Source organism: Cordyceps militaris (assembly GCF_000225605.1).
Source record: "Cordyceps militaris CM01 unplaced genomic scaffold CCM_S00007, whole genome shotgun sequence".
In the NCBI taxonomy this organism is placed as follows: domain Eukaryota; kingdom Fungi; phylum Ascomycota; class Sordariomycetes; order Hypocreales; family Cordycipitaceae; genus Cordyceps; species Cordyceps militaris.
The window spans coordinates 2,150,415-2,174,340 of NW_006271975.1; the positions used below are offsets into that span (position 1 = coordinate 2,150,415).

The 23,926-nt window shown below is 40.6% G+C and overlaps 7 protein-coding genes across 7 annotated transcripts; 4 read left to right on the forward strand and 3 right to left on the reverse strand.

The window, feature by feature from the left end:
* Positions 1-10,292: 10,292 nt before the first annotated feature.
* On the forward strand, positions 10,293-11,133 carry CCM_08900 (kinetochore protein spc25; the record flags this gene model as incomplete). The annotated part of the gene is made up of 2 exons (XM_006674036.1): positions 10,293-10,527; positions 10,586-11,133. 2 exons carry the CDS (start codon positions 10,293-10,295, stop codon positions 11,131-11,133), a joined length of 783 nt encoding a protein of 260 aa, XP_006674099.1.
* Positions 11,134-11,656: 523 nt separating this feature from the next.
* On the forward strand, positions 11,657-12,008 carry CCM_08901 (uncharacterized protein; the record flags this gene model as incomplete). Its single annotated transcript, XM_006674037.1, has 3 exons — positions 11,657-11,728; positions 11,771-11,860; positions 11,946-12,008. The coding sequence occupies 3 exons, from the start codon at positions 11,657-11,659 to the stop codon at positions 12,006-12,008; spliced, it is 225 nt and encodes a 74-aa protein (XP_006674100.1).
* A 417-nt stretch (positions 12,009-12,425) lies between these two features.
* On the reverse strand, positions 12,426-14,303 carry CCM_08902 (CHY zinc finger domain protein; the record flags this gene model as incomplete). Its single annotated transcript, XM_006674038.1, has 1 exon — positions 12,426-14,303. One exon carries the CDS (start codon positions 14,301-14,303, stop codon positions 12,426-12,428), a length of 1,878 nt encoding a protein of 625 aa, XP_006674101.1.
* Positions 14,304-16,272: 1,969 nt separating this feature from the next.
* CCM_08903 (dolichyl-phosphate-mannose-protein mannosyltransferase 2) lies at positions 16,273-18,601 on the forward strand (the record flags this gene model as incomplete). The annotated part of the gene is made up of 3 exons (XM_006674039.1): positions 16,273-16,405; positions 16,448-16,586; positions 16,642-18,601. The coding sequence occupies 3 exons, from the start codon at positions 16,273-16,275 to the stop codon at positions 18,599-18,601; spliced, it is 2,232 nt and encodes a 743-aa protein (XP_006674102.1).
* A 1,277-nt stretch (positions 18,602-19,878) lies between these two features.
* On the reverse strand, positions 19,879-20,658 carry CCM_08904 (secretion related GTPase SrgD; the record flags this gene model as incomplete). The annotated part of the gene is made up of 1 exon (XM_006674040.1): positions 19,879-20,658. The coding sequence occupies one exon, from the start codon at positions 20,656-20,658 to the stop codon at positions 19,879-19,881; it is 780 nt and encodes a 259-aa protein (XP_006674103.1).
* Positions 20,659-21,501: 843 nt separating this feature from the next.
* Positions 21,502-22,747, forward strand: CCM_08905 (transaldolase; the record flags this gene model as incomplete). The annotated part of the gene is made up of 4 exons (XM_006674041.1): positions 21,502-21,541; positions 21,595-21,782; positions 21,862-22,171; positions 22,227-22,747. The coding sequence occupies 4 exons, from the start codon at positions 21,502-21,504 to the stop codon at positions 22,745-22,747; spliced, it is 1,059 nt and encodes a 352-aa protein (XP_006674104.1).
* A 37-nt stretch (positions 22,748-22,784) lies between these two features.
* Positions 22,785-23,664, reverse strand: CCM_08906 (Basic helix-loop-helix dimerization region bHLH; the record flags this gene model as incomplete). The annotated part of the gene is made up of 2 exons (XM_006674042.1): positions 22,785-23,447; positions 23,527-23,664. The coding sequence occupies 2 exons, from the start codon at positions 23,662-23,664 to the stop codon at positions 22,785-22,787; spliced, it is 801 nt and encodes a 266-aa protein (XP_006674105.1).
* Between the last annotated feature and the right edge of the window lie 262 nt (positions 23,665-23,926).

The window sequence follows — 23,926 nt, forward strand, 5'->3', positions numbered from 1 at the left end:
AGAGTATTATTATAGCTATTAATCTAGAGCCTAGTTTTAGCTTTTAGGATACTAGCTAAGATTAAATTTATATAAAAGCTAGGAATATAATAGATATTTATTAAATAAAGGTTAATTCCTAGCCTATTAGGAGTAGTTAAGATATATTTTATAATTCTTATTCTTATACTAATAATAGTAGATTAGTAATCTTTAGCCTTAATTAAGATATTTTATAACTCCTTATAAGAATCTAGCTTAAGAAGGCTTTTATTATTTATAATATAGTATAAGCTATAATTATCTAAAAGTATACTTTTATAGTATAGGTAGTAGTTTCTATAGATAGTAGAGAATATATTCTTTATAGGTTTAAAAGTACTTTTAAATAGAATATATATATTATATTCCTTTTATAGCTATTTTCTTTTACTTATAAATACTTTAAAGGTAGCCTATTTAGGTTTATTTATAATTTCTTTAATTTTCTTAGCTTAGAATTTATTTATAATTATATCTAGTTTAGAAGAACCTAGATATACCTTTTAAATAATATAGTATTTCTTTAGCTTCTATAAGTAAGTCTAATCTTTCTTTTAATAAAGGTAGTTATATCCTTACTTTTTAGATTTCTTCCCTTATTTATTATTTAATATAAGGAAAGTATTCTTAGTTAACTTCTTATACTTTAATTCCTCTATATTTTCTTTAAATATATTTATAGTAGTTTATAAGGTCTAATTTAATATTAAATTATTCCTTAATAGAGTACCTATATTAATAAAATCCCTTTTTAAAGATATAGCCTATTTAAGTATTATTTTCTTTTTAATTATATCTAGAAAATTAATAATAGCTATTAATCCTTCTATATTAAGAATTTAGTAAAGTAATACTATTTAGTATACTTTTTCCTATATTTAGATTTAACTTAGTCTATTTAATACTATCTTTCTAATAGTTATAATTTACTTATACTCTCTTCTTACCTTCTACCTTACTTTTTTAAGATTTAAAGTAATAATAACCTTTAATTCCTTAAGAATATCCTTAAGAGTATATTAATTATAAATAGCTCTTAATTCTACTACTTTTATTTTAATAGTTTTTTAAGCTTTTAGAAAGAGTTTAAAGTTTATAGTAATACTAACCTAGACCTAGACTAGACTAATATTTTCTTACCTCTTTTTAGCTATAATTACTATTTCTTTTTAGAAATCTATTACCTCTTTATAAGTAATTTTTAAGTTAGTATAGTTAATATTTAAGTATTTATCTTTATACTAAAGCTAAGTAAACCTATAAGGCTTTAGGTATAAATTACTATTAAAGTAAGGCTAGTTTAAGTTTATATAACCTTAAACTTACTTTAAAGATATATAGGCTTTAAAGTAAAGTTCTTACTTATACTATTACTTTAATTCCTTAAGCTTAAAGCTAGAATAGGCTAAAGTAGTTATTATTTTTTAAGTTAATATATTAAAAAAAAAAGAAAAAGAGATTAAGAATATTTTTATATATTTTAAATAAGTTTATAAGTAAAATAGAAGTTTTAAATAATAAAAAGTATTTTTTATTATTTACCTTTTAAGCTTATAACTCTTATAAATTATATAAGTAAGTTAATATAAATATTAAATAACTAATTTATAACACCCTAATAGGTATAATCTAAATCGAACCTAATTTAGTACCTATAATTATAAAGAACCCTAGTAATTAGGGGACTATACACTACTAGTAAAGTTAGTACTACTAGTATTAGATATATAGTAGCTAAGGATCTATAGTAAATATAAATTATATAAGATAACTAATTAGTTATAAGGTAAAAGGGCACTTAGAGTTAGCCTAAGGAAGAATTAGTTATAAGATTAGTAAGACCTATATATAAATTAAGCCTAAATTAAGACCTTAAGTAGACTTATAGGAATAAAACTAACTTATATAAGTTTTAATTAGTATTTAAATAGTATTTAAACTCTAATTAAAAAGATAGGTTATTTTCCTTTTAGTTATTATAAAATAAAGAAGATATTTCTTAGAAGAAAAAAGGGGATAAACTTTAATCTTAATAAGTAATATAACCTACCTTTTTCCTTCCTTACTTTTCTACTTAATCTAACCTAACCTTTATAATTCTAAAGCTTTTATTAAAGGATTACTTAGAAAGAGAATAAAAGCTATTACTAGAAATAAAGTTAAATTATAAAGAAAAAAAGGTATCTTAACTTCTCTATCTCCTTAACCTCTTCTAAGATATCCCTTTACTATACTAATAAAGGAAGATATAATTTAAGAAATTAATAATTTCTTTAAAGAGGCTAGAAATAGTATATTCTCTTTATTAAATAAAGAAGAAAAAGAAATTTAATAGTAGATTTATAAGGCTAGGTAAAAGAATACTTTAAAAAAGGAACTTTAACTTCTTAAGACTAAACTAAGTAAGGGAAGTTATTTATTATAAAATAAAAGTAATAAAGATAATTACCTTTTTTAAGGTATTTAGATTTAAAATATTACTAAATTACTAAACTAATATAACTTTTAAATCTATAATTAATAAAAGAAAGACTTATAAAAAGCCTTTATAGCTAATTTAAAGAAGTTTTATAAGGAATCTTTAAAAATTATCTATACCTAGGAATATATAGACTTAGCCTACTAGGCTAGATAGGACTAATACCTAGATAAGCTATTATTAATTAAGTAAAAAGAATATAATAATAACTAAGATTACTTTATAAAATAAAGTAAAGTCCTATTAAAAGACTTTACTAACCTAGAAATAAATATAGCTATTACCTTTAAATCTACTAGATAGGGGCTAAGCTAATACCTTATAGATTTTTATTTATACTTAGATTTACTAGAAAAGAAAATATTAATACTTTTAAAAGTTAAAAGAGTTTAATAGTATCTTATAAAACTATAAGAATAGTTATAAAAAAAAATTATTAACTATATAAATAAGAACTTAAAAACTAGGAAAGAAGTAGTATTAATTATAACCTAATACTAAAAAAGTAATATATTAAAATAAAAACCTTTAGACTAAAGATTAAAAGAAGGTATTAATAAGAGGTATAAACTAAGCTATAAGAATAATTAATAGGATTAAGATAGATTAAAGCTAGATTATTAAGAAAGACTACCTATACCTTACTAAAAGAGAAAGTTTCCCTTATTTTAAAAAAAGAAAGAAATTATCTATTATAAGTATAATAAACCTAAGTATATAATACCTAAATACCCTAAGTATAAAAATACTAATAAGCTAGACTTAAGAAAAAGAAACTAAATAGTATAATTAGTTCTTTTATTACTTTAGTCTATATTAACCTTTTAAAACTAAAAATATAAAGCTTAAAAAAAGAGCTATAATTAAAGTCTAAAATAGGCTTAATATAAAGAGAACTTATATAAAAGGAAATAATAGCTAAACCTTTTTATATAATAGGTACTTTAGCTAATTAGATAAATACTATCTAGGTTATTCTAAATATAGGGGTAGTTATAAGTCTAATTAGTATTAAGTTAGCTTTATAACTTAATATTTAAAAATTAAAAGTAAAACTATTAAGAATTAAGATAATAGAAAGGGCTTAACTCTAAGTAAGTAAACTTTATAAAGTACTAATTACTTTAATAGATTCTAGAAATATTATAAGAACTATTATAGTCTAGTATTCCTTATTTTAAGATTTAGATTAAAAAGACTACTAGCTCTTAATTAAGATACTAGGTTTAAAAAACTATAATATCTTTATTAATCTAGTCTAATAGCTATAGTTCTTTAAAACCTAAAGTATATAAATTATATTAAATAAGCCTTAATAGTTTAAGAAATAACTATAAACTACTATAATAGTTTTTATAGTAATTAACTTACCTAAACTATTACTACTTTTAAAAGATAAAGAAAAACTAAAGTTAATACTTTATATAATCCCTTTAAAACTATAGAATTATCTTAATATATTTAATAACTTTAAGGCTAAAATTATCCTTAAGTTTAAAGATTCTAACTATACTATTAATATAATAAAAGGATAGATATTACCTTATAGTCTTATCTACCTCCTTTTTTTAAAGGAACTTAAAACCCTATAGGAGTTTATTAATAAAGCTTTAAAAAAAGGGTAAATTTACCTTTTAGTAAGCCTTACTAGATCTTCTATATTATTTATCTTTAAAAAAGATAAAAGCCTTTAATTCTATATTAATTATTAAGGTTTAAATAAGGTTATTTAAAAGAATTAATATTTATTACCTTTAATTACTAAGATTCTAGACTAAATCTTTAAAGCTAAGTACTTTTTAAAAATTAATATTAAAGATATATACTATTATATCTATATTAAAAAAGGTAATAAATAGAAAACTATATTTAATAGTTATTATAAGTATTATAAGTTCTTAATAATACTATTTAGATTAACTAATATATTAATAATATTCTAAAGCTATATTTACTAAGTAGTAGGTAAACTATTAGACTATATTTATATTATCTACCTTAATAATATCTTAATTTTCTTAAGAATTAAAAAAGAATATACTAAATATTTAAAATTAGTTTTAAGGAAACTATATACTATAAAACTATATATTAAGCTTTTAAAATATAAATTCTATTAGTTAAAAGTTAAATTCTTAGGATTTTTACTTTTAGAATAGGGAATTTAAATAGATTTTATAAAAGTAAAGATAATCTAAAAGTAGCTTAAAATAAAGATATTTTAAGAAATTTAAGTATTTCTAGGATTTTATAATTTCTATTAATAGTTTATTAATTAATATTTAGCTATAGTCCTTTTACTTATAAGTTATTTAAAAGGTATAATAAATAGGAAAAAACCTAGAAAAGTAGATATAGGTAAAGCTAGCTAAAAGGTATTTTAATAGCTTAAAGAAGTATTTTAATATATACTACTATTAAAGAACTATAAGGTTAAAAAACTAGTTTAACTTAAGACTAATATATCTAAAGATATAGTATTAAAGATAATATCTTAGATAAATAAAGAAGGGAAATACTATTCTTTTACTTTCTAGTTTTAAAAACTAATAAATATAGAATAAAATTATACTATTAAAGATTAAAAAATACTAGTAATTATAAAGAGTTTTAAGTATTAGTAATAATACCTTAATAAGATTAATATACTAATAAAAGTCTTAATAGACTATTTAAATCTCTAAATATTTATAAATACTTTATAACTTAATAGTAAATAAGTTAAATAGTATATATTTTTAATACTATTTAGCTTTATAATAAAGTATTATATAAAGAAAGGTAATCTAGTTAATACCCTAAGTTACTAACCTAATTATATTTTAAAAGATAGCCTAAATATAAGTCTAATAGATAATCTTAAAAAGAAGATAATATTTATTACTATAATTAGTATTTAAGCTATAAAAGGCTAAATAGAACTAGTCTAACTTAGAAATAAAGAGAATATAAAAGACCTAAATAGTATATTAATAATAAATAATATACCTATAAGTTAAATATAAGGTATAGCCTTATAAGACTTAAACCTAACTTAATAGAAATTTAGTAGGCTAGGTATAAAAGTACTTACTATAGTTATAGATATATATTACTATAAAATAAAGGAAATAGATTTAAAAGTATCTATTCTTAAAGCCTAAAAGGTAAACTAAATATACTAATAATATTTCTAAAGAACTTAGTAAAGAAAAGGCTAGTAAGTTAAAAGTAATTTACTACTATATTATAAAAGTAGGATCTATATTTTTAAGAATATAGAACTTATTAATAGGCTATTATAATTATATTATAATAATCTATTTATAGGATATTTTAGTATAAATAGAATAAATAATATTCTTTAATAAAACTTTTATTAGGAATATATAAATTATAATATAAGAAACTATATTACTATATATACTACTTATTAGCTAGTAGTAATAAAGTAATATAAGCTATATAGTATACTTATATTATTACTAATACTAAGTTAATTATAGGTAAAGCTAAGTATAGATTTTATTATTAGCTTATTACTAGTTTATTTTAAGAATAAGGAGAAGGACTTTATTCTTATTATTATTAATTATTATATAAAGTATTTACTCTTCTTTATAGTCTTTTATATAATAAAGGCTATTAACCTAATAGATTTATTCTATATATAGGTAGAATTAATATTTAGTACTTTAAATAGTATTATTTTAGATTATAGTATACTATTTACTAGTAACTTCTAGGTAGAACTATACTATATAATATATATTTATTAATAATTATTTACTACTTTCTATTCTTAAATAGATAAATAAATAAAATAAATAAATTAAATATTAAAGTATTACTTATATTACTTCTTAATAAAGGTATAATATAATTAGCTAAGGCTACTATATATAATTTAATATATATATAATAATATAGTAAATACTATAACTAGGAATAGTTTAGCTTTTCTACTTATAGGTTTCTATCTTAAGATATATATATAAGTTAAGGTTAACTTATCTAGGGAGAGACTATTAGAACCTAGAATCTAGATCTAAAAACTATAAGAAGTATAAAATAAAATAACTTAATATTAAGAAGTAATAATAGTATATTAAAACTAATATTATAATATAAAGTACTAACTACTAGAACTTAAGAAAAGAGATTTAATTATATTCTTTATAAAGAACTTTTAGGTTAAGGCTATTTAAAGAAAGTTAGCCTTATACTAAATTAAATTACTATATATAATAAATAAAATAGGTTTATAAGTATACTAGCTTATAATACCTAGATAATATAAATATCTATATAATATATTCTATATTAGCTTATTAAAGCCTTAAAAAGGGGGTAATACTAAATTACTATTAATACTAGACCTTAAAGATTTTAAAGATAAGTAAAAAGTAAAGAATATTATAAATAGCTATAAATAAAAAAAGATTTAATTATTCTTAGTTAAATAAAAAAGATAGCCTACTAAATATAATAAATAAGTATAAGAAGAAAATATAGCTAATATATAGGTAAGTATTAAAGAATATAAGACTTAAAATAGTCTTAAGAATATACCTAAAGGAAGAGGATATCTAAAGAAAAGGTTATATTAATAACTACTAAAGGGATAAAGAACTCTTATAAAATAGTATTAGTTATATAATAAAATAATAAAAAAAAAAAAAGAATAAATAGAAGTCTTAAATTATATCTTATTTATTATAAAAGAATATTATAAATACTAGGTATACTTACCTTAAATTCTATAGCTTATAAGGGAAAAGAATAAAATAAGATATATAAGTATTAAGTTTAAAAAGATACCTTAGTATTAAGCTAAGGATTATAGCTATTATCTATTAGGGTTAATCCTAGTAAAGGGATCTTACTATTAATCTAAACTATAATTATATTATATATATTTATTAGATTATTATATTTAATATAGGAATCTTATCTAAAGAAAAAAAGAAGTTAGTTATAAGTTTAAAAAGACTATAAATAAGAAAAGAATATATACTTATAAGAACTTCTTAGTTATAATTAAATTATAAGTAGAATTATACTAATTCTTAATTATATTAAAAGTTAAGGCTAAATTAAAGCTAAATTAAGCTAGATTTTAATATACTTCTTAATAAAAAATATATTTATTATTATTATTTCTTACTTTATATTAAGACTAACTAAGGTTTAAAAAATAGATAAACTAGGTATAATTAGCTAGTATACTATAGGGATTCTATTAGAAAAAGAAAATATTAGCTATAAAATAGATTTAAGTATTAAACTATTAATATATAGGTTAATAACTAATATATATCTTATAATAGTATATATACTAAGATATTTCTACTAAAGACTAAAAGTATCTTATAAAAAAGTATTATATAGGAAGGGATTCTAACTTAAGTTTATATTAATAAGTTATAAAGGAGTAAAGAATATAATATATATAGAAAGTATTAGTTATATAAGTATAGTAAATAATATTAATTATCTTATTAAGGAAATTAAGAGTATTACCCTTTTTATCTATATTATTTATTTATTCTTTTTTAAAAGATTAGTTATAAGTATTAATATAATTACTATTATTATTATTATTATCTTTAGTAATATCTTATTTAATATTTATATTTAAATCCTTAATCTTAATAATAAAAGTAATAAGAGTAATAGGATATAGTAGCTATAAGTATTAAATAAAGTTATAATTATTAAAAAAGATTTAATATAATTTAGTAACTATAAGATCTTCCTTATTAAAAAGAATAATAAGATAAGTTAATAAAGGCTTAAGTACTAAGGCCTATAAAAAGATATTTAAGCTAGAATAACTAATAACTTAACTATAAGTTAAGATAAAGCCTTAAGTACCCTAGTAATAATAGCCTCCTTAGATATTAGAATATAAAATATAGCCTATTTTAAAAGTATATATAAAGAAGGTAGAGGATTTAGTAATATTATTTTATTCTTTAATATATATAGCTTTATTTTAAAATTAAAGTACTTTTCTATCCTATTTAAACTAGTAAGCTACTATTTAAACTATACTTATTCTAAAGGCTAGGCTTAGGGTTAGTAGTATAGACTAAAAGCTAGGATATTCTTATATAAAATATACTTATAGTATATTAATAGAGTTATTAAGTTAAAAAAATAAGGTATTAATAAGATTTATAAAGTTAAGTTAAATAAAGACTAAACTATAATCTAGGTATAAAACTAGAAATATAGGCTTTATTAATTAGTATCTAACTAACTAAAGTAGTTTATAAGATCTTTAAATTAAAGTAATATAAGACTAAGTAGTAAAGAAAATACCTATACTAAAGGAGTAACTATAGTATTAATATAACCTAGAGGTAAAGGGAATATAGGTTAATATACTATTTAGTTAGATAAAGTAGTTAGTATAGTTATAGTTCTAGTATAAAGGCTTTATAAGGTTTAATAAAGGCTTATTAAGAGATTAAAAGGGATAAGTAAATACTATTACTATTTAATAATAATAACTAAAAAGATAGTTTAATTTAAAAATACTTTATTATAAGTTTATTTATTATAAGGAGTTAATATAATAATCTAAAGAATATAAGACTAAGAAAAGGTATAAATAGAAAGTTATAAAAGGATAATATAAAAGAACCTATTTTAAAGGTAAATTAAAAAACTTTTATATTATTTTACTAATTATTTATTAGCTAGTAGTTATTAGCTAATAACTATAATACCTATATAAATTAACTATATTATATTTATAAAATAACCTATTACTTAAGTATATATCCTATTTATAATAATAAAGAATAATATAAAGGCTAAAATATAATACCTAGAGAAATACCTCTTAAAAAGGGAGGTAATTATAATACCTTAATAGGTATAATCTAAATTAAACCTAATTTAGTACTTATAATTATAAGAAACCCTAGTAATTAGGGAACTATATACTACTAGTAAAGTTAATACTACTAGTATTAAATATATAGTAGCTAAAGATCTATAGTAAGTATAAATTATATAAGATAACTAATTAGCTATAAAGTAAAGAGGTGCCTAGAGTTAGCCTAAAGAAGAATTAGTTATAAGATTAGTAAGACTTATATATAAGTTAAGCCTAAATTAAGACCTTAAGTAGACCTATAAGAATAAGACTAACTTATATAAGTTTTAATTAGTATTTAAATAGTATTTAAACTCTAATTAAAAGAATAGGTTATTCTCCTTTTAGTTATTATAAAATAAAGAGGATATTTCTTAAAAGAAAAAAGGGGATAAGCTTTAATCTTAATAAGTAATATAACCTACCTTTTTCCTTCCTTACTTTTCTACCTAATCTAACCTAACCCTTATATAATTATAATTAAGAATAATTTTATATAGTAAAGTTAAAGAATAATATATATTAAAACTTATAACTATTTTTATTTTATTCTTTTTTAACTAAGAGGGGAAATTCCTTTCTTTTTATACCTATTTTCTAGTCTAGCTAATTAGCCTAATTATACTCCTTTAGTATATCTTTTTATTACCTAATTTTATTAGTAATTAGGATTAGTTTCTCTAAACTTAACTCCTTTATCTATATACTACTATCCCTTTCTAGCTTTCTACTATAAGTAGGTCTCTAGCTAATTGTGCGTACTATGATCTCTACTTAAATCATAACACACTGGAGCGCGGTCGGCCGAGCAACGTCATCGTGTGTGTCAACACGTCCCACCATTTATCGCGTCAAACGCTCAAATTGAGAGTGTGCTGATTTCAGGGACCGACGATCTCAGACGTCGAGAAAATTACTTTCAAAATGGCGACAACATACGAGCATACAACTACATTCTCTGGCAGCGTCAGTCGGCCAACAATGGCGCCGACCGGGCCGTCGATGGTGGACCAGCTACCAAGCATCAACTTTGGGTTCGACGAGTTGCGCGAGCGCATGGCGAAATTCACCACCAGATTCGATGCCTACATCGAGCAGGGGCGCAAAAAAGTGCTCGAAGAGCGCAACCAATTTCGCATGGACGTCGCGGAGCTACAAGGTAAGGGCCTCGCCACGCTACGGTGACAACTTTGCTGACCTGCCGTCCCCCCGCAAAGAGGACCAGCGCATGAAGAAGAAGGACATTGAAATCGCCCAGGTCAAGACGACGACGTACCAGCAGAGCGCCGAAAAGGAAGAATCCGAAAAGCACGAGATGGAGGCGGCCGTGGCGTCGCTGGCGGCGCAGCGCGACCACCACCTGGCGACGCGCGACAACCTCCGGGCGCAGATGACGCAGGCGCAGCGCGACATTGACGCCAAGCTGGCCGCGCAGCGCACGCATGCGGCGCGGCAGGAGGCGCAGTCGCGGTTCAACGTGCCCGAGCTCGACTTTTGGATCACCAACCTGTGCCTGCGTATCGAGGGCGCGGGCCGCGACGACCGCCTCAAGTTTGTCTACACGCACATTGACGAGCGCAACTGGGAGCGGGAGGCGTGGTTCGAGCTCGCGACGGGCGCGCGAGACTATGACGTGCGGCACTGCCGGCCCAAGCTGGAGCGCGACGCGGTCGATAGGGTCCTGGAGAAGGTCAACGAGTCCAGAGAGCTCGTGGTGCTGCTCAAGGGCATGAGAGAGCTGTTTGTCGAGGCCATGAAGTCGTGAGCGGCTGGCGAGAAATGGCGTCTGTATATATCTATGTCATTTTTGAGCGTGTTTTGGTATTGGTCGTCATGGGTATTTTGGTGTTGGTGTACGGGCTTTTAGATTTCCAGCAGATATTCATGCGAAGCGCGTACTATCTTTCCGTCTTTGGCTTGCCTGACAACTTTAAGAAAACTGAGAGTCCAGCAGGCGACCGGCAAAGTGCAACCTCGCTGCTTGGTATACTAGCGTTCAGAAACGTTCAGAAGCATCCCCAAGATGACCTGCGCGAGAGGCTGAGAAATTGATTTAAAGGTGCAAATTATATACTAGTGCGATAGAGATTCAATCCGGCGTAAAACACCAAAGAAAAATGTCAAAGAGGGTTCGCTCTCGCCGTAAACTTGAGGCGATCTCGTCGCACATAAACCGGGGCGCGGCTTGTTGGTGGGGGTGGTGCAACACTCACCACGGTCACGGTCGCGTCTCCCAACACATCAAACTCTCGACGTCTATTTCGAAGAAAAAAAGGTCCAATCCGACGATGCCGGAACCCGACAAGCGCGCCGCCGCACAGCAGGCCGTCGATATTCTGCACGAGATATCCACCATTCTCGTACGCCCTGCCTCTGCCCCTTTCCACACGCAAAACTGACAGGCACACGTGCAGAACTGCCACCTCGATCGCAAGACACTGTCAATATGCATCGCGCTGATTGAGCGCGGGGTAAATCCAGAGGCCTTGGCGGTATGTCTTTGTTTCTTCTCCTTACCAGGAAGGAAAAGGCTCTTTTACGGAGGGGTAAATTGCTAATAGATTCTTGGCGCTGCAGCAAGTCATTCGGGAACTCCGCCAGGAAGCACAGCTCGTCGAGCAGGACATGGAGAGGCAATAACACGCCGAGCGGCATGTGCGGCCTCTTTCACCTGTACATAAATGAAATGATACGAATAACGACTGCGAATTTGTTTGTACTTCTTTCGGCAATGGCGGAATATTTGGTGTATCTAGAACGTTCGTGCCTGCTCCCTCCACGGAGTTGGATTTCCACGTCGACTTCATATATTCATGTTTGTATTGAAACACCGCGACATACAATTTTCCTCGTGTGTGTTATTTTATACTATGCTTTACTCTAATATCAGTTACTCCTGAAACATGCGTGCCCAAGACTCCCAGTATCAAAAAAAAAATGCAAACGCCAATTAATGTAGTTCCGTCTCCTGGCACCTCCCAATGTGCGTTTCTGTATCATAATGTCGTCGTACCTGTATGCAAAAAAGTAAAGTGAAAATGGAGGGGAGCCAGCTTTTCATCGATGGCCGATGAGGACAATCTCGTTCGGGTCCTCCTCTTCTTCTTCGTCGTCATCCATCTCCGGAAGGTCATCACTGTCGCTCTCGTATTCCTCCCCTTCTTCGCTACTGGACTCCCCCCCGGACCGTCCCCATATGCCGAGGATGTCATTGTCCGAGTCATCTTCAGTAGCCATGATAGTGGGTAGGGTGTGGTGCTCCGGCATCATGTTTTGTGGTGAGAGAGACCTGGCAGTCCTGTCTGGCACGGGATACTGTGAATCGACATGAAGACTAGAAGAGTGTCTGCGTCGGTTCACGCCTGTTGGACGTTCTGTAGAGATGTTGACTGGCTGCGCGGCAGAGGTTGCCTCGAGGGCCACAGGGGGGTCTTCTTGTCGTTCGTTGGCCGCTTGGAGAATCTCACTGTTGCGGCCTATAATTTGCAACTCCACAGTATTGAAAGAACGACAAATAAGGCACTTTAGCCCGAGCCAATGATATGGCACTGTACATCTTCCAGAACAGTCGTTGCAGAGCACAACAGCCTTGGTGTCGCGGAATTCGGCAGGCATTGGCTGCGCCTGAATCGACAGATCCAGGTTGCGAAACTGCGTTTCCATGTTGGCCAGGCTTTTGTTGCAGATGGGACATTTATAGGACACCCTCATGTGCTGGTCGTAGCACTTCTTATGGATACTGTGACCGCATGGCATGAAGACGACGGGCTTGGGCGACGTAAACATGTATTCGCCGCAGATGGGACAGTCGCAGTCGGTGGAGCGCTCGATGCATTTGTGGGAGCTCTCGATGGAGGTGGTGATGCAAGCACGACACGTCTTGCAGTGGAAGAAGTCCTTACCAAGGCCGTGGCCACGGCGGCAGATACCACAGTCGTCACAGTGGTAGATGGGTTTGCTCTTGCGGTTCTCCCAGAGCTTGCAAATGTTGCAGTAGTACTGCGCCGTGGTTTCACCACAGTTGACGCAGGCTTCAGATGCCTTTTGAGGCGTGCCACAGAACATGCACAGCATGTGCTTCGTCTCGTGTCTAACGAGACTGTGGTCCTCGGCTGCGTCATGGCAGAAGCGGCAGGTGTACCATCTATTACAGGTCGAGCACTGCAGCTTGACGTTGCGCTCATAGTGGGCACAGCCCAGGGGCGGGAGCATGTCGGGCGGCGTGACCGGATCCCTAGAGCCGTCTGCGTTCTTGGGCAGTCGGATAGGGGCGTAGGTCGGCGCCAGGTCGGCGCCGGTGAGCAGAAACTTTTCCGCGGCGGCCGTCTCGCCGACCTGATTTTGCCAAAATTTTAACGACTCAAGCGTCATGGGCACGGGCACCCGATACTCGCGCGATATCCCGCCGGCTATTGCATCCCGACCAGGGCTGGTGGTGGGCGCCAGATGCGGCCGCGCGGCCCGGTAGCCCTCCAACAGAATATCATGGATAAACTTTGCCTTTTCAGCCTGTCCGATGTCGAGCGCATTGATCTGGTGTATCCGCGTCCGCAGCGCGCTCATGCCATCGTCTTCGGGGATGGGCCCGCCCAGCTTGCGCGCGGACACAGGGAGGCCCAGGTGGTCTCGTGGTGGGGAGCTAGTCGATGTGCGAGGTGTTGACGGGGTGGCAGCAGCAGTCTCGGAGCGCGGCGGCCCAGTAACGGGACTCGAGGGCTCGGCGATGGGGCTGGAGGGCAGGACGGCGGCGGCATCGTCGTCGTGGGCGTCGTGCTCCGGCTCGGAGGCGTCACTTATGGCCTCGGGAAGCGCAGCGGCAGCGGCAGCGGCAGCGGCATTATCGTCGCCTCCAAAGGTCGAGCGGGAAATTTCAGAGAATCGGCGGGCCTGGCGTAGGACAGGGTTGATGAGGAAATCGGAGACGAGAGACGACATGACATTAGCCTATGGCGTCGTGGTGGCGGCTGCTGTGGAGGATGTTGGTGGATGGGGGAGAGGGCACATAGACGACGGGGTTGCCGCGTAATGAGCTGGCACTATCACGTTGTCCTCGGGGAATGAGCTGGTGTACGAATGGTGTGAAATGCTACATGTTCTCGCATGTGGTTCTAGGTTCTAGGAAAGAGAGAGAGAGAGAGGCTCATAGGATACGTGCAATAGGTCGATAATTGGCTGAGGTAAGGCAACAGAGAGAACTAACCAGTTAAGCATGTGACGGGACAAAACGGGGACTCCGAAGAGGCAAACAGTGTCGGGAAGAAGCGTTGGTGAAGTGTGGCGGCGAGTGTGGCGGGGGAGAGATGTGGTAGGGTGGTGTGGCTGTGTGATGTTGCTTGTGAAGCTCCCCTAAACCGAGCTGTGTTTCGGTGCCACGTAGGCTGGACAAAGTATTAGATATTAGCGCACATGTTATGCCATTGTGGTATGTGGGATGATGATGATGTATTGTGGAGGTTGTGTGGGCTCTAGAGAGGTCTCATGTACCCTACAATATGCCGCTATCGAAGACGGTGGCGTCCTCGCTACCAATTATCCCTTAACGTTCCAAAATATAACCTCCACGATGTGACCTTCCAAGATATGCCCTTCCAAGATGTGCCCTTCTAAGATATAACCTCCAAGATGTGTGTGACCTCTAAGATATGCCCCTCTTCTTGCCGCTATCGCGAAAAAGCCTTCCTCGATGGCGATGGCGATGGCGATAGCGATGGCGATACTCGCAGGCGATGGCGATGGCGATTCTGGCTTGGTTTTTATTGATAGAAGGTAGATAGAGGTGATGGCGATGGTGGTTTCGATGGTGGTTTCGATGGTGGTTTTGATGAATTGATGAAGGAAGAGTGCTTCCTGGTGGTGGTGTCTACTGAAGCCTGACTACCCGGGGGGGAATGGTGGTTTCTGCCGAAGCTGAGAACCGAAAAAAAAAAAAAAATTATGGTGCGGCCGAAGCCTAATTCATTATGATCATCATCAAAAAAGGTTCGCAGGTATTACTACCAATTGTTATGCTATTGTGGTATGTGGGATGATGATGATGTATTGTGGAGGTTGTGTGGGCTCTAGAGAGGTCTCATGTACCCTACAGCACAGTCCTCTGAAGCCGGCGGCGTGTTTGGTACCTAACAACGGATGCCTTGGCTGAATCATTATGCAGCTGGGGCGGACCGGGTCAGAATTAGGTTTGAAAATCGCGACAAGGAACAGAGCTGAAGTTGCCTGTGCTTCCCCGTCCCAATGTGACCTCCTCCAACGAGGTTGACACAAAGAAGAGCTGAAGCCAAAAGGCAACGCAGGGGCAGCACCGCTGTCAATTCTATCACCAAGTCCACAGCGCGTCGTGTCCCACTAAAACGACCAGAACGCACTAATTATAGCGTCTCGTGGATGCAATCTGGCCAAAAGGGCCTCCGCCTAAGCTCTTCCTAAGCTTTGACTGGCGGCTGTCTGTGGCCTTGAAGTGGTTCTGCTAACCATTTACTCCGTCGCCGCCTGCCAATGCTAGGGGGCCACAGCTAACAAATCGGAAGGTTAGACATCCCCTTTCGATCCAAATCTCCATGCCAGCCTGCTTCGCGTCGCCTCGCCCTCCTCACTTCTTCTCCCTATTCCCATACCTCTTCCATCCTCCCCTTCACCCGCGACTGCTATGGTCGCCGTCTGATGCTGGGGTGTTTTAATTCTTTCTTCTTCTTTCTCCCCAATTTATTACTTATTTGAGTCCTGAGACAACGCTCGTCCCTTCGTTATACCAGCCATCGCGAGGCCCTCCAGCTGCACTTCTGTCCTCCTTTCTTTCGTACGCCCGAGCCCACACGCCGCCGTGTGGCCCTTGTTTGTACCATTCGATACGCATCGACCGCCTTTCTATAGTCAGAATTGATTCCAGCTACGAGAAACGCGCACAATGGCAGCCGATCGCGCCCCCGCCTCCGGCATTGACGCCGGAGAGGGCCTTCGCAAGCGCACTGCTGGCTCGTCGCCGGCTATCCCTGCCGCGCCGCAGCCCGTCGACGACAAGAAGCTGACCAAAAAGGTTGGTTCGGCCGAGATTATGATCCGTCCATGACAATCCCTAACAGCCATTCAGGTCCCTACCACCCTCGATGTCTTCAACCAGTGGGAGCCCGTCTTTGCCCCGCTGATTTTCACGGCCTTAGCCTTCTTCACCCGTCTCTGGAAGATTGGCATCAGCGACATTGTCACTTGGGATGAAGCCCAGTAAGCTCCTCGTTTACTTCGAAAGCTGCCATCGTCACGTCACTAACACACGCAGCTTTGGCAAATTCGGTTCCTACTACATCAAGCACGAATACTACTTCGATGTTCACCCCCCGCTCGGCAAGATGCTCGTCGGTCTCTCTGGTGTCTTGGCTGGTTACAATGGCTCGTTCGAATTCAAGTCCGGCGACAAGTACCCCGAAGACGTTGACTACACCTTTATGCGCGCCTTCAACGCCTTCTTTGGTATCGTCTGCATCCCCCTGGCCTACTACACGGCCAAGGAGCTCAAACTTCGCCGCCCCGCCGTCTGGTTCGTCACTCTCATGGTCCTCTGCGAGAACTCGTACACCACCATCAGCCGATTCATCCTCCTCGACTCCATGCTGCTCTGCGGTACCGTCGCCACCGTCTTTTGCTGGGCCAAGTTTCATAACCAACGCCACAGCAGCTTCGAGCCCGAGTGGTTCCTCTGGCTTTTCCTCACCGGTATTAGCATTGGCTGTGTCTGCAGTGTCAAGCTCGTTGGTCTCTTTGTCACTGCCCTCGTCGGTATCTACACTGCGGAGGATCTCTGGAACAAGTTTGGCAACACCAAGATGCCCGTCACCACCCTCGGCGCCCACGTCGTCACCCGCGTTGTTGGCCTCATCATTGTGCCCTTCCTCATCTACATGCTCTCTTTTGCCCTGCACTTTGCTATCCTCAGCAAGAGTGGACCTGGTGATGCCCAGATGAGCTCCCTTTTCCAAGCCAACCTCCAGGGCACCGACGTCGGCAGGGACAGCCCCCTTGAAATTGCCATTGGCTCTCGTGCCACGCTCAAGAATATGGGCTACGGCGGCGGCCTTCTTCACTCCCACGTCCAGACCTATCCCGAGGGCTCTCAGCAGCAGCAAGTCACTTGCTACCACCACAAGGACGCCAACAACGACTGGTTCATCTACCCCAACCGCGGCGAAGCCGACTACGATGCCAACTCGACCGACATTCGCTACATTGCTGATGGTTCCGTCATCCGTCTGATCCACGCTTCTACTGGCCGCAATCTGCACTCGCACGAGATTGCTGCTCCCATGACCAAGTCTGACCGCGAGGTTTCCTCGTATGGCAACCTGACCATTGGTGACGATAAGGATCACTGGCAGATTGAGGTCATCCGCGATGCCGCCTCGCGCGACCGCAGCCGAATTCGCACTTTGACTACTGGGTTCCGTCTCAAGCATCCTACACTCGGCTGCTACCTCCGCGCTGGCAACACCAACCTTCCTCAGTGGGGTTTCAAGCAGATTGAAGTGACGTGCACTCCCAAGAACAACCCGAGAGACTCGTACACGCACTGGAACGTTGAATCGCACTGGAACGAGAAGCTGCCGCCCGGTGACCCTGGCTCGTACAAGTCTCCCTTCTTCCACGACTTCATCCACCTCAACGTCGCCATGATGACCTCGAACAATGCCCTGGTTCCCGACCCCGATAAGCAGGATGATCTCGCCTCCCAGTGGTGGCAGTGGCCCATTTTGCACGTCGGCCTCCGCATGTGCGGCTGGGACGACAACATTGTCAAGTACTTCCTCCTCGGAAACCCCTTTGTGTACTGGGCCTCGACAGCGTCGCTCGGCCTCGTCGGCCTCGTTGTGGTGTGGTACATTCTGCGCTGGCAGCGCGGCTTCAAGGACCTCGACAGCGAGGAAGTTGACCAGATTCACTACGCCGGCATCTACCCAGTGCTCGGCTGGTTCCTGCACTACCTGCCCTTTGTCATCATGGCCCGCGTCACCTACGTGCACCACTACTACCCGGCGCTGTACTTTGCCATTCTCGCTCTCGGCTTCTTCGTCGACTGGCTGCTGAGAAACCGCAGTCAGGCGATCCAGGGCGCCGTCTACGGTGTCCTGTACTCTGTCATTGTTGGCCTTTACATTACCTTTATCCCCATCTGCTGGGGCATGACTGGTAACAACCGCCAGTACTCGTACATGAGGTGGTTCGAGACGTGGCGCATGAGCGACTAAGTGGTCTCTTGTGCTGGCCTTGTGCGTACCTGAACTTGCAAATCTATCAATAGGCCTCGTAATCTGCTGGATGTTGTTTGGTACAGGTTGCGCTAATTAAGTATACGGAAAATGAGGGGGCGTTGGAGAAGAGGACGATGAAAATTATTCATGAGCAGCTGCCATGTCATGTACAACATCAAAATCTCACTGGTCTTTCTTGTTTTTTACATAAAAATGGGTAGCACTTGAAAAGGAATATTCCGTGTCTAATGCAATATGATTTTTTTTGAATGGAACTTGCAATTTTGGATGATACGCTTCTCAATGCTTCTCCCACTGGTCCTCGCATCACTCACCAAATCTGCCGCACAACCCATCCTCTTTTGGTGCGCGTTCTGGTAGCTACTCACTGACCGGACCATCATGGCAAACGTATTGCCCCTCTGGCAAACGTCGGCGCCGTCGTGGCCTCATAGACCACAGGTCCAAATATATTTGGATTCGTTAAGCAAGCGAGGCTACCACAAGAGCATCCTGGTCCTCTTACAAGGCCGCCTTCTCCATGCTCCTCTCACAAACCGTGGATGCTAAAGAGGCGCTTGCCCGTCTGCCGAGGAGCCATATTCAGATCGGCGAGTTGTCGCAGTGGCTTTCGTAGTCACGAACGAGCTCGGGCTCCCGGTATAGATACTCTCGCTTCCCGTCACTGGACTTAGGGAGCCAGAGGCAGGAGGCACCGTAGTGCGCCCTGGCGCCGTTCGCCGACCGTCGGCGTCACGGAGGACTTTCGCAGCACAGGCGACTCCCCAGCTCTTTTGCTCCTTCTCAAGCCTCTGACAAAGTTGTGCCTGATTAATGCCTGTTGATGACGCCGTCATGGCAAAGATGAAGCATCTTCCAACTACGCAGCCACCCGGCTGCAGGGTTCAGATGCATGTCCACGTGAGGCTGCAGCATGCAAGCCCATGAGAGCGATTTTCTCGCTCAACAGCTTGGTGGTTATGGGATGCTAGACAGTGCGATAAGGGTTTTGGCAATTCCTGGGTTTGGACGACACATACATATACTTCCATGTGTTGCTCTCATAGTAGTGGAAGGAAAAAACTTGGGCTGTTGATTTCCAAGTATCATTAAAGCTGAAGCCATTCGCCATGCGCAAGCAGACCATATTATACAAAAATCGGGAGCTTTGTGGTATCATTTGTAAAGCAGCGACCTCTTTCCATTCTCCGTATGCTAATAATTATGCTTCTCCGTTGGATATTAGTATCGTATGTGGCCAAGGTGTGGTCGTTTCAGCAGCAGCCTCCTGACTTGCCCCCGTTGACGCCCAGCTTGACCTGTCTACTGCCGCCGGCGCTGGGACCCTTGACGCCGGACCGGCGATCGTTGAGGTCGTACTTGCCGGCCTGAATATTCTGGTATATACGCTCAGCGACGCGCATAAAGGCGTTTTCTACGTTTTCGCCGCTCTTGGCGCTCGTCTCGACGTATTCCAGCACGCCGTTTCTGCGCGCCCACTCGCGCGCCTCGTGCTGCGTCACCTGCCGTTTGCTCTCGTCCAGGACAAGGTCAGCCTTGTTGCCGACGAGCACAACGACAATGTCAGGCTCGGCAATCTGGCGCAGGTCGTTGAGCCAGTCGGTGACGTGCTCAAACGTCTGCTTGCGGGAGAGGTCAAAGACGAGGAGGGCGCCCGAGGCGCCGCGAAAGTAGGAGCGCGTGACCGACTTGTACGTCTCCTGGCCGGCTGTGTCCCAGAGTGAAAGCTTCATGTGTTTTTGGGGCGTCTTGCTGTTGTCGCGGGGCGGCTCGGGCAGGCCGGCGGAGGGTGCCGTGTCGGAGGCGGCATCGGCGGCGGCTATTGAGGAGGAGGACGGAAGCGGCGGCGCCACGAGGGTCTTGCTGTGAGGAGGCCCGACAGGGACCATGCGGGAGCCGAACTCGACGCCGATTGTGACGTCGTGGTGCGGGGAGAAGCGGCCCTCGCACAGGCGGATGGTGAGGCTCGACTTGCCGCAGCCCGAGTCGCCGATGCAGACGAGCTTGGCGATGTAGTCCCACGGCGCCGACATGGCGGGCGGTTGGTGGTTGGGACGGTGGAGCGGTATGGATGTGCAGGCTCTAGGGGGGACGAGGAGAAAGACTGATGACGGTGGACGGCGGGAGGAGATTCGAAGGGGTTTCGAGTCGTTGGTCAATCAGGAGGTGGAGAGAAGCTGCAGGCAGACCCCTTCTCGGAGTGGTCGCACGTGCGTCGATTGGTGTAGCTGATATCGGACGATGGCGAGACCGGCCGGCCAGCCAGGGACTAGACCGGGAAGAGTGGTCAAGTAGCAGGCACGCCTTTTGGTTCTGATTGCTGGGAAACGCTGGACGGAGGACAATTCGGTGTAGGGCTTGAGGTTTCGGATAACAGACGGGCAGAGGCTTCTCGGGTGTTCAGGGTGCGGATAGGAGGGTGGCTTTGGGGGCTGAACGGATTGTCGATGGTGGGCGAGGCTTGGTTGGGCAGCCGCACCTCGTCACAAGGCCGCCGTAGCTGTAGGGAGGCCTCACTACGGGTGAGGGGGAGAACAGAGGTTCTTCACTGCACAGTACGGATCCGTACATGCACCGCAATGGTATGTGGCTTTTTTTCGTCACAAAATTGAATGACAAAGTTCCACCCCTCACCAGTAAAAAGGCAACACCGGCGGCATCCTGTCCGTCGCTCCCCCGATCAGCGCCTGGTTGCTGTACAGTACCTGCATGCCTAGCGCTTCTGCCTTGAGCGAGGGGTTCCAGACCAAGTGCGGAGGTGGTCAAAAGCAGTATGCAGCAAACAGACATGCATATATAAATCATGAGTTGCCCTGGATTTTTGAAGGCTTCAGAAAGTAACAGCTTTCAGAGAGACTTTGTTGAAATCGTCCAAAATGGCAAAAACGACTTGGTTCGACGTGCTTCAGCAGCACAGTACGTCGCGCGCTTACACCACGAGGCGATAACCAGCTAACGGGGGAATGCAGTCAAAATCGACATTGATTGTCTAGACCCGGCCGAGACCGTCGCTCTTCTGCCGTTCGTGCCGTACGATCAGACGAGCAACCAGCGGCTGGTGTACCTACAGATGGTGGCCCCCTCGAACCACGACCTCTTCCTGCAAACGGTCCGGGACCGCAAGGACGACGGCTGGCAGGCAATCCTCGACTGCATGGTGAGCATATTTACCCGAAATATAAGTAAAAAAAAAACGAGCTCTACACAAAATACTAAAAAAGAAAAAACCTGTATAGAGTGTCCGTCTCTGCGCCCTCAACAAGGACAAGATCCGCGGCCGCTTCCACCTCCAGACCTCGCCGTCGGCCGCCTACGACGAGGCCCAGACGCTCGCCCACGCCCGCTCCTACGCCCGCGAGTTTGCCGCCGCCGGCATCCCGCGCGACCGCTTCTGCATCAAGATCCCCTCCACCGGACCTGCGCTGCGCGCCGGCCGCATGCTCTTGGACGAGGGCATCCGCACGCTCGGCACGTCGCTGTTTGGCGTCCCGCAGGCCGTGGCCGCCAGCCAAGCGGGCTGCCTCTCCATCAGCCCGTATCTCAACTGTACGTGCCCCGGCATGATCAACTGGTGAGCCTTGGGCTAATCTGGACACGCAAGTCTCCTGGTACCACGCGGACCGCACCCAGTGGCCGGACGTCGCCGATCCGGCCCTCGAGCACCCCATGGCGCCGCGCCTCGTGCAGATCTTGCACGCCTACAAGAAGCTCGCAGACGCGACCGGCCAGCCGCAGCCCATGCTCAAAATGGCCAGCTTCCTGTCCCCGATGGAGGCCATGGCCATGGCGGAGCTCGGCTGCGCGCACGCCACCATCCCCGAGAACATCCTCGCCGAGCTCGCCGCGCGGGACGTGGAGAGCACCCCGCCGCCGCCGTACCAGAGCGCGGCGCCCGGCCTGCCGGCGGCGCGCCTGACGCACCTAGCGGCGACGGATCCGCTGGGTGCCGCCTGGGACGGCGACGTCGACGTGGATTATCTGGCGAATGGGGGCGAGGCGCTGCACAAGGCGATTGAGGCGGACCCCATGACAAAGAGGGGACTGGCGGAGGCGCTGGACATGTTTCGCGAGTGTGAGAAGCAGAGCCGGGAAGCGATTGAGCAGGCGATGAAGCAGGTCTAGCTGTTGCAGATGTAAGAAGCGTGGAATTGAACGGTTTCTATCCTAGACCTAGTCCGGACCATGCATCGCCCAAATGAGAGTCTTTCAAGCTTGCATTGTATATCATGTCCTCGGGGAGAAAAGTGGTAGGATAGACAAGATTGGTCATGACATCGAGGTCGAAGCTATGGCGGGGAGGTGTAGGCACGCCATTCGCACCCAACAGGTTAGAACTCGAAGCCGATGCATCTGGAGCAAGAGGCCATAATAACGGCTCCTGACCCGACTCGAATATTCCCGTAAAATCATATCCAGTATCCCACAAGCTCTGGGCATCCTGCGCCGACACCTCATTACCGTGCCCTGCCTCCCAGAGTACAGATACCTGCTGCCTCGCGCCGTCACCGTCCCCCGACCCATCGAGTGCCGTGCTGCCACCCTTGGGCTCCGGCCCCTCGTGTGCATCCCTCAACGTCGCCGTCCCGTCGCCGCTCCTCAACCGACTCACCGCCAGCAGCCGGGCCACGGTCGGGGACGCCGCCAGCGCCGCCGCCCCGGGCCGCCGCAGACGCTCCAGGTCCGCGCGCAGCCCCAGAATCTCGTGCGCGGTCGCGGCGCACAGCGCCTGGTGGTTGCGCAGGTGCGCAATGGTTTCGCGGACAATGTGCACCTTGGTGAGTCGCTGGGTGTGAGCCAGCGAGGGGACGAGATGGGCCAGGTCCTGTGAAGAGAAAAGTGTTGGGAAAGCTGATGATTTTTTTCTTCTTTGGTGCTGTACGGGTCGGGGGCGTAGTAGTTACCACGAAATTATCATTCATCTGCTCCCGCCGCTTCTTTTCAATGGCGAGGTTGCGGGCGTTGACGTGGGGGAGAGGGCGCGGCCGCTTCTTGCGCCGCGGGGTGGTGTCGGGTCGATGGGAAGCTGGTGGTGGTGACATTGCTTGTATTCTGCAGCGACGACACGATTTGCGCGGGCCGTATGAAGAAACACTGCCGGTATCTTCGCTTCGAAACCAACCTTACAAAAAGAACGGTGCTCAAAATTGATTCTTCGCCATTGATCGCAGCCTTGCTGGTCGCTGTCCAGTTCTCCCCACACCACCCGGCTCCATGGTGAGCCGCCAGAGGCTCCGGCCACCGGAGCGGTCTCCAAATAGAAGCGGGAGTCTGTCCACCGTATTCATAGACCGCGAATCAAGT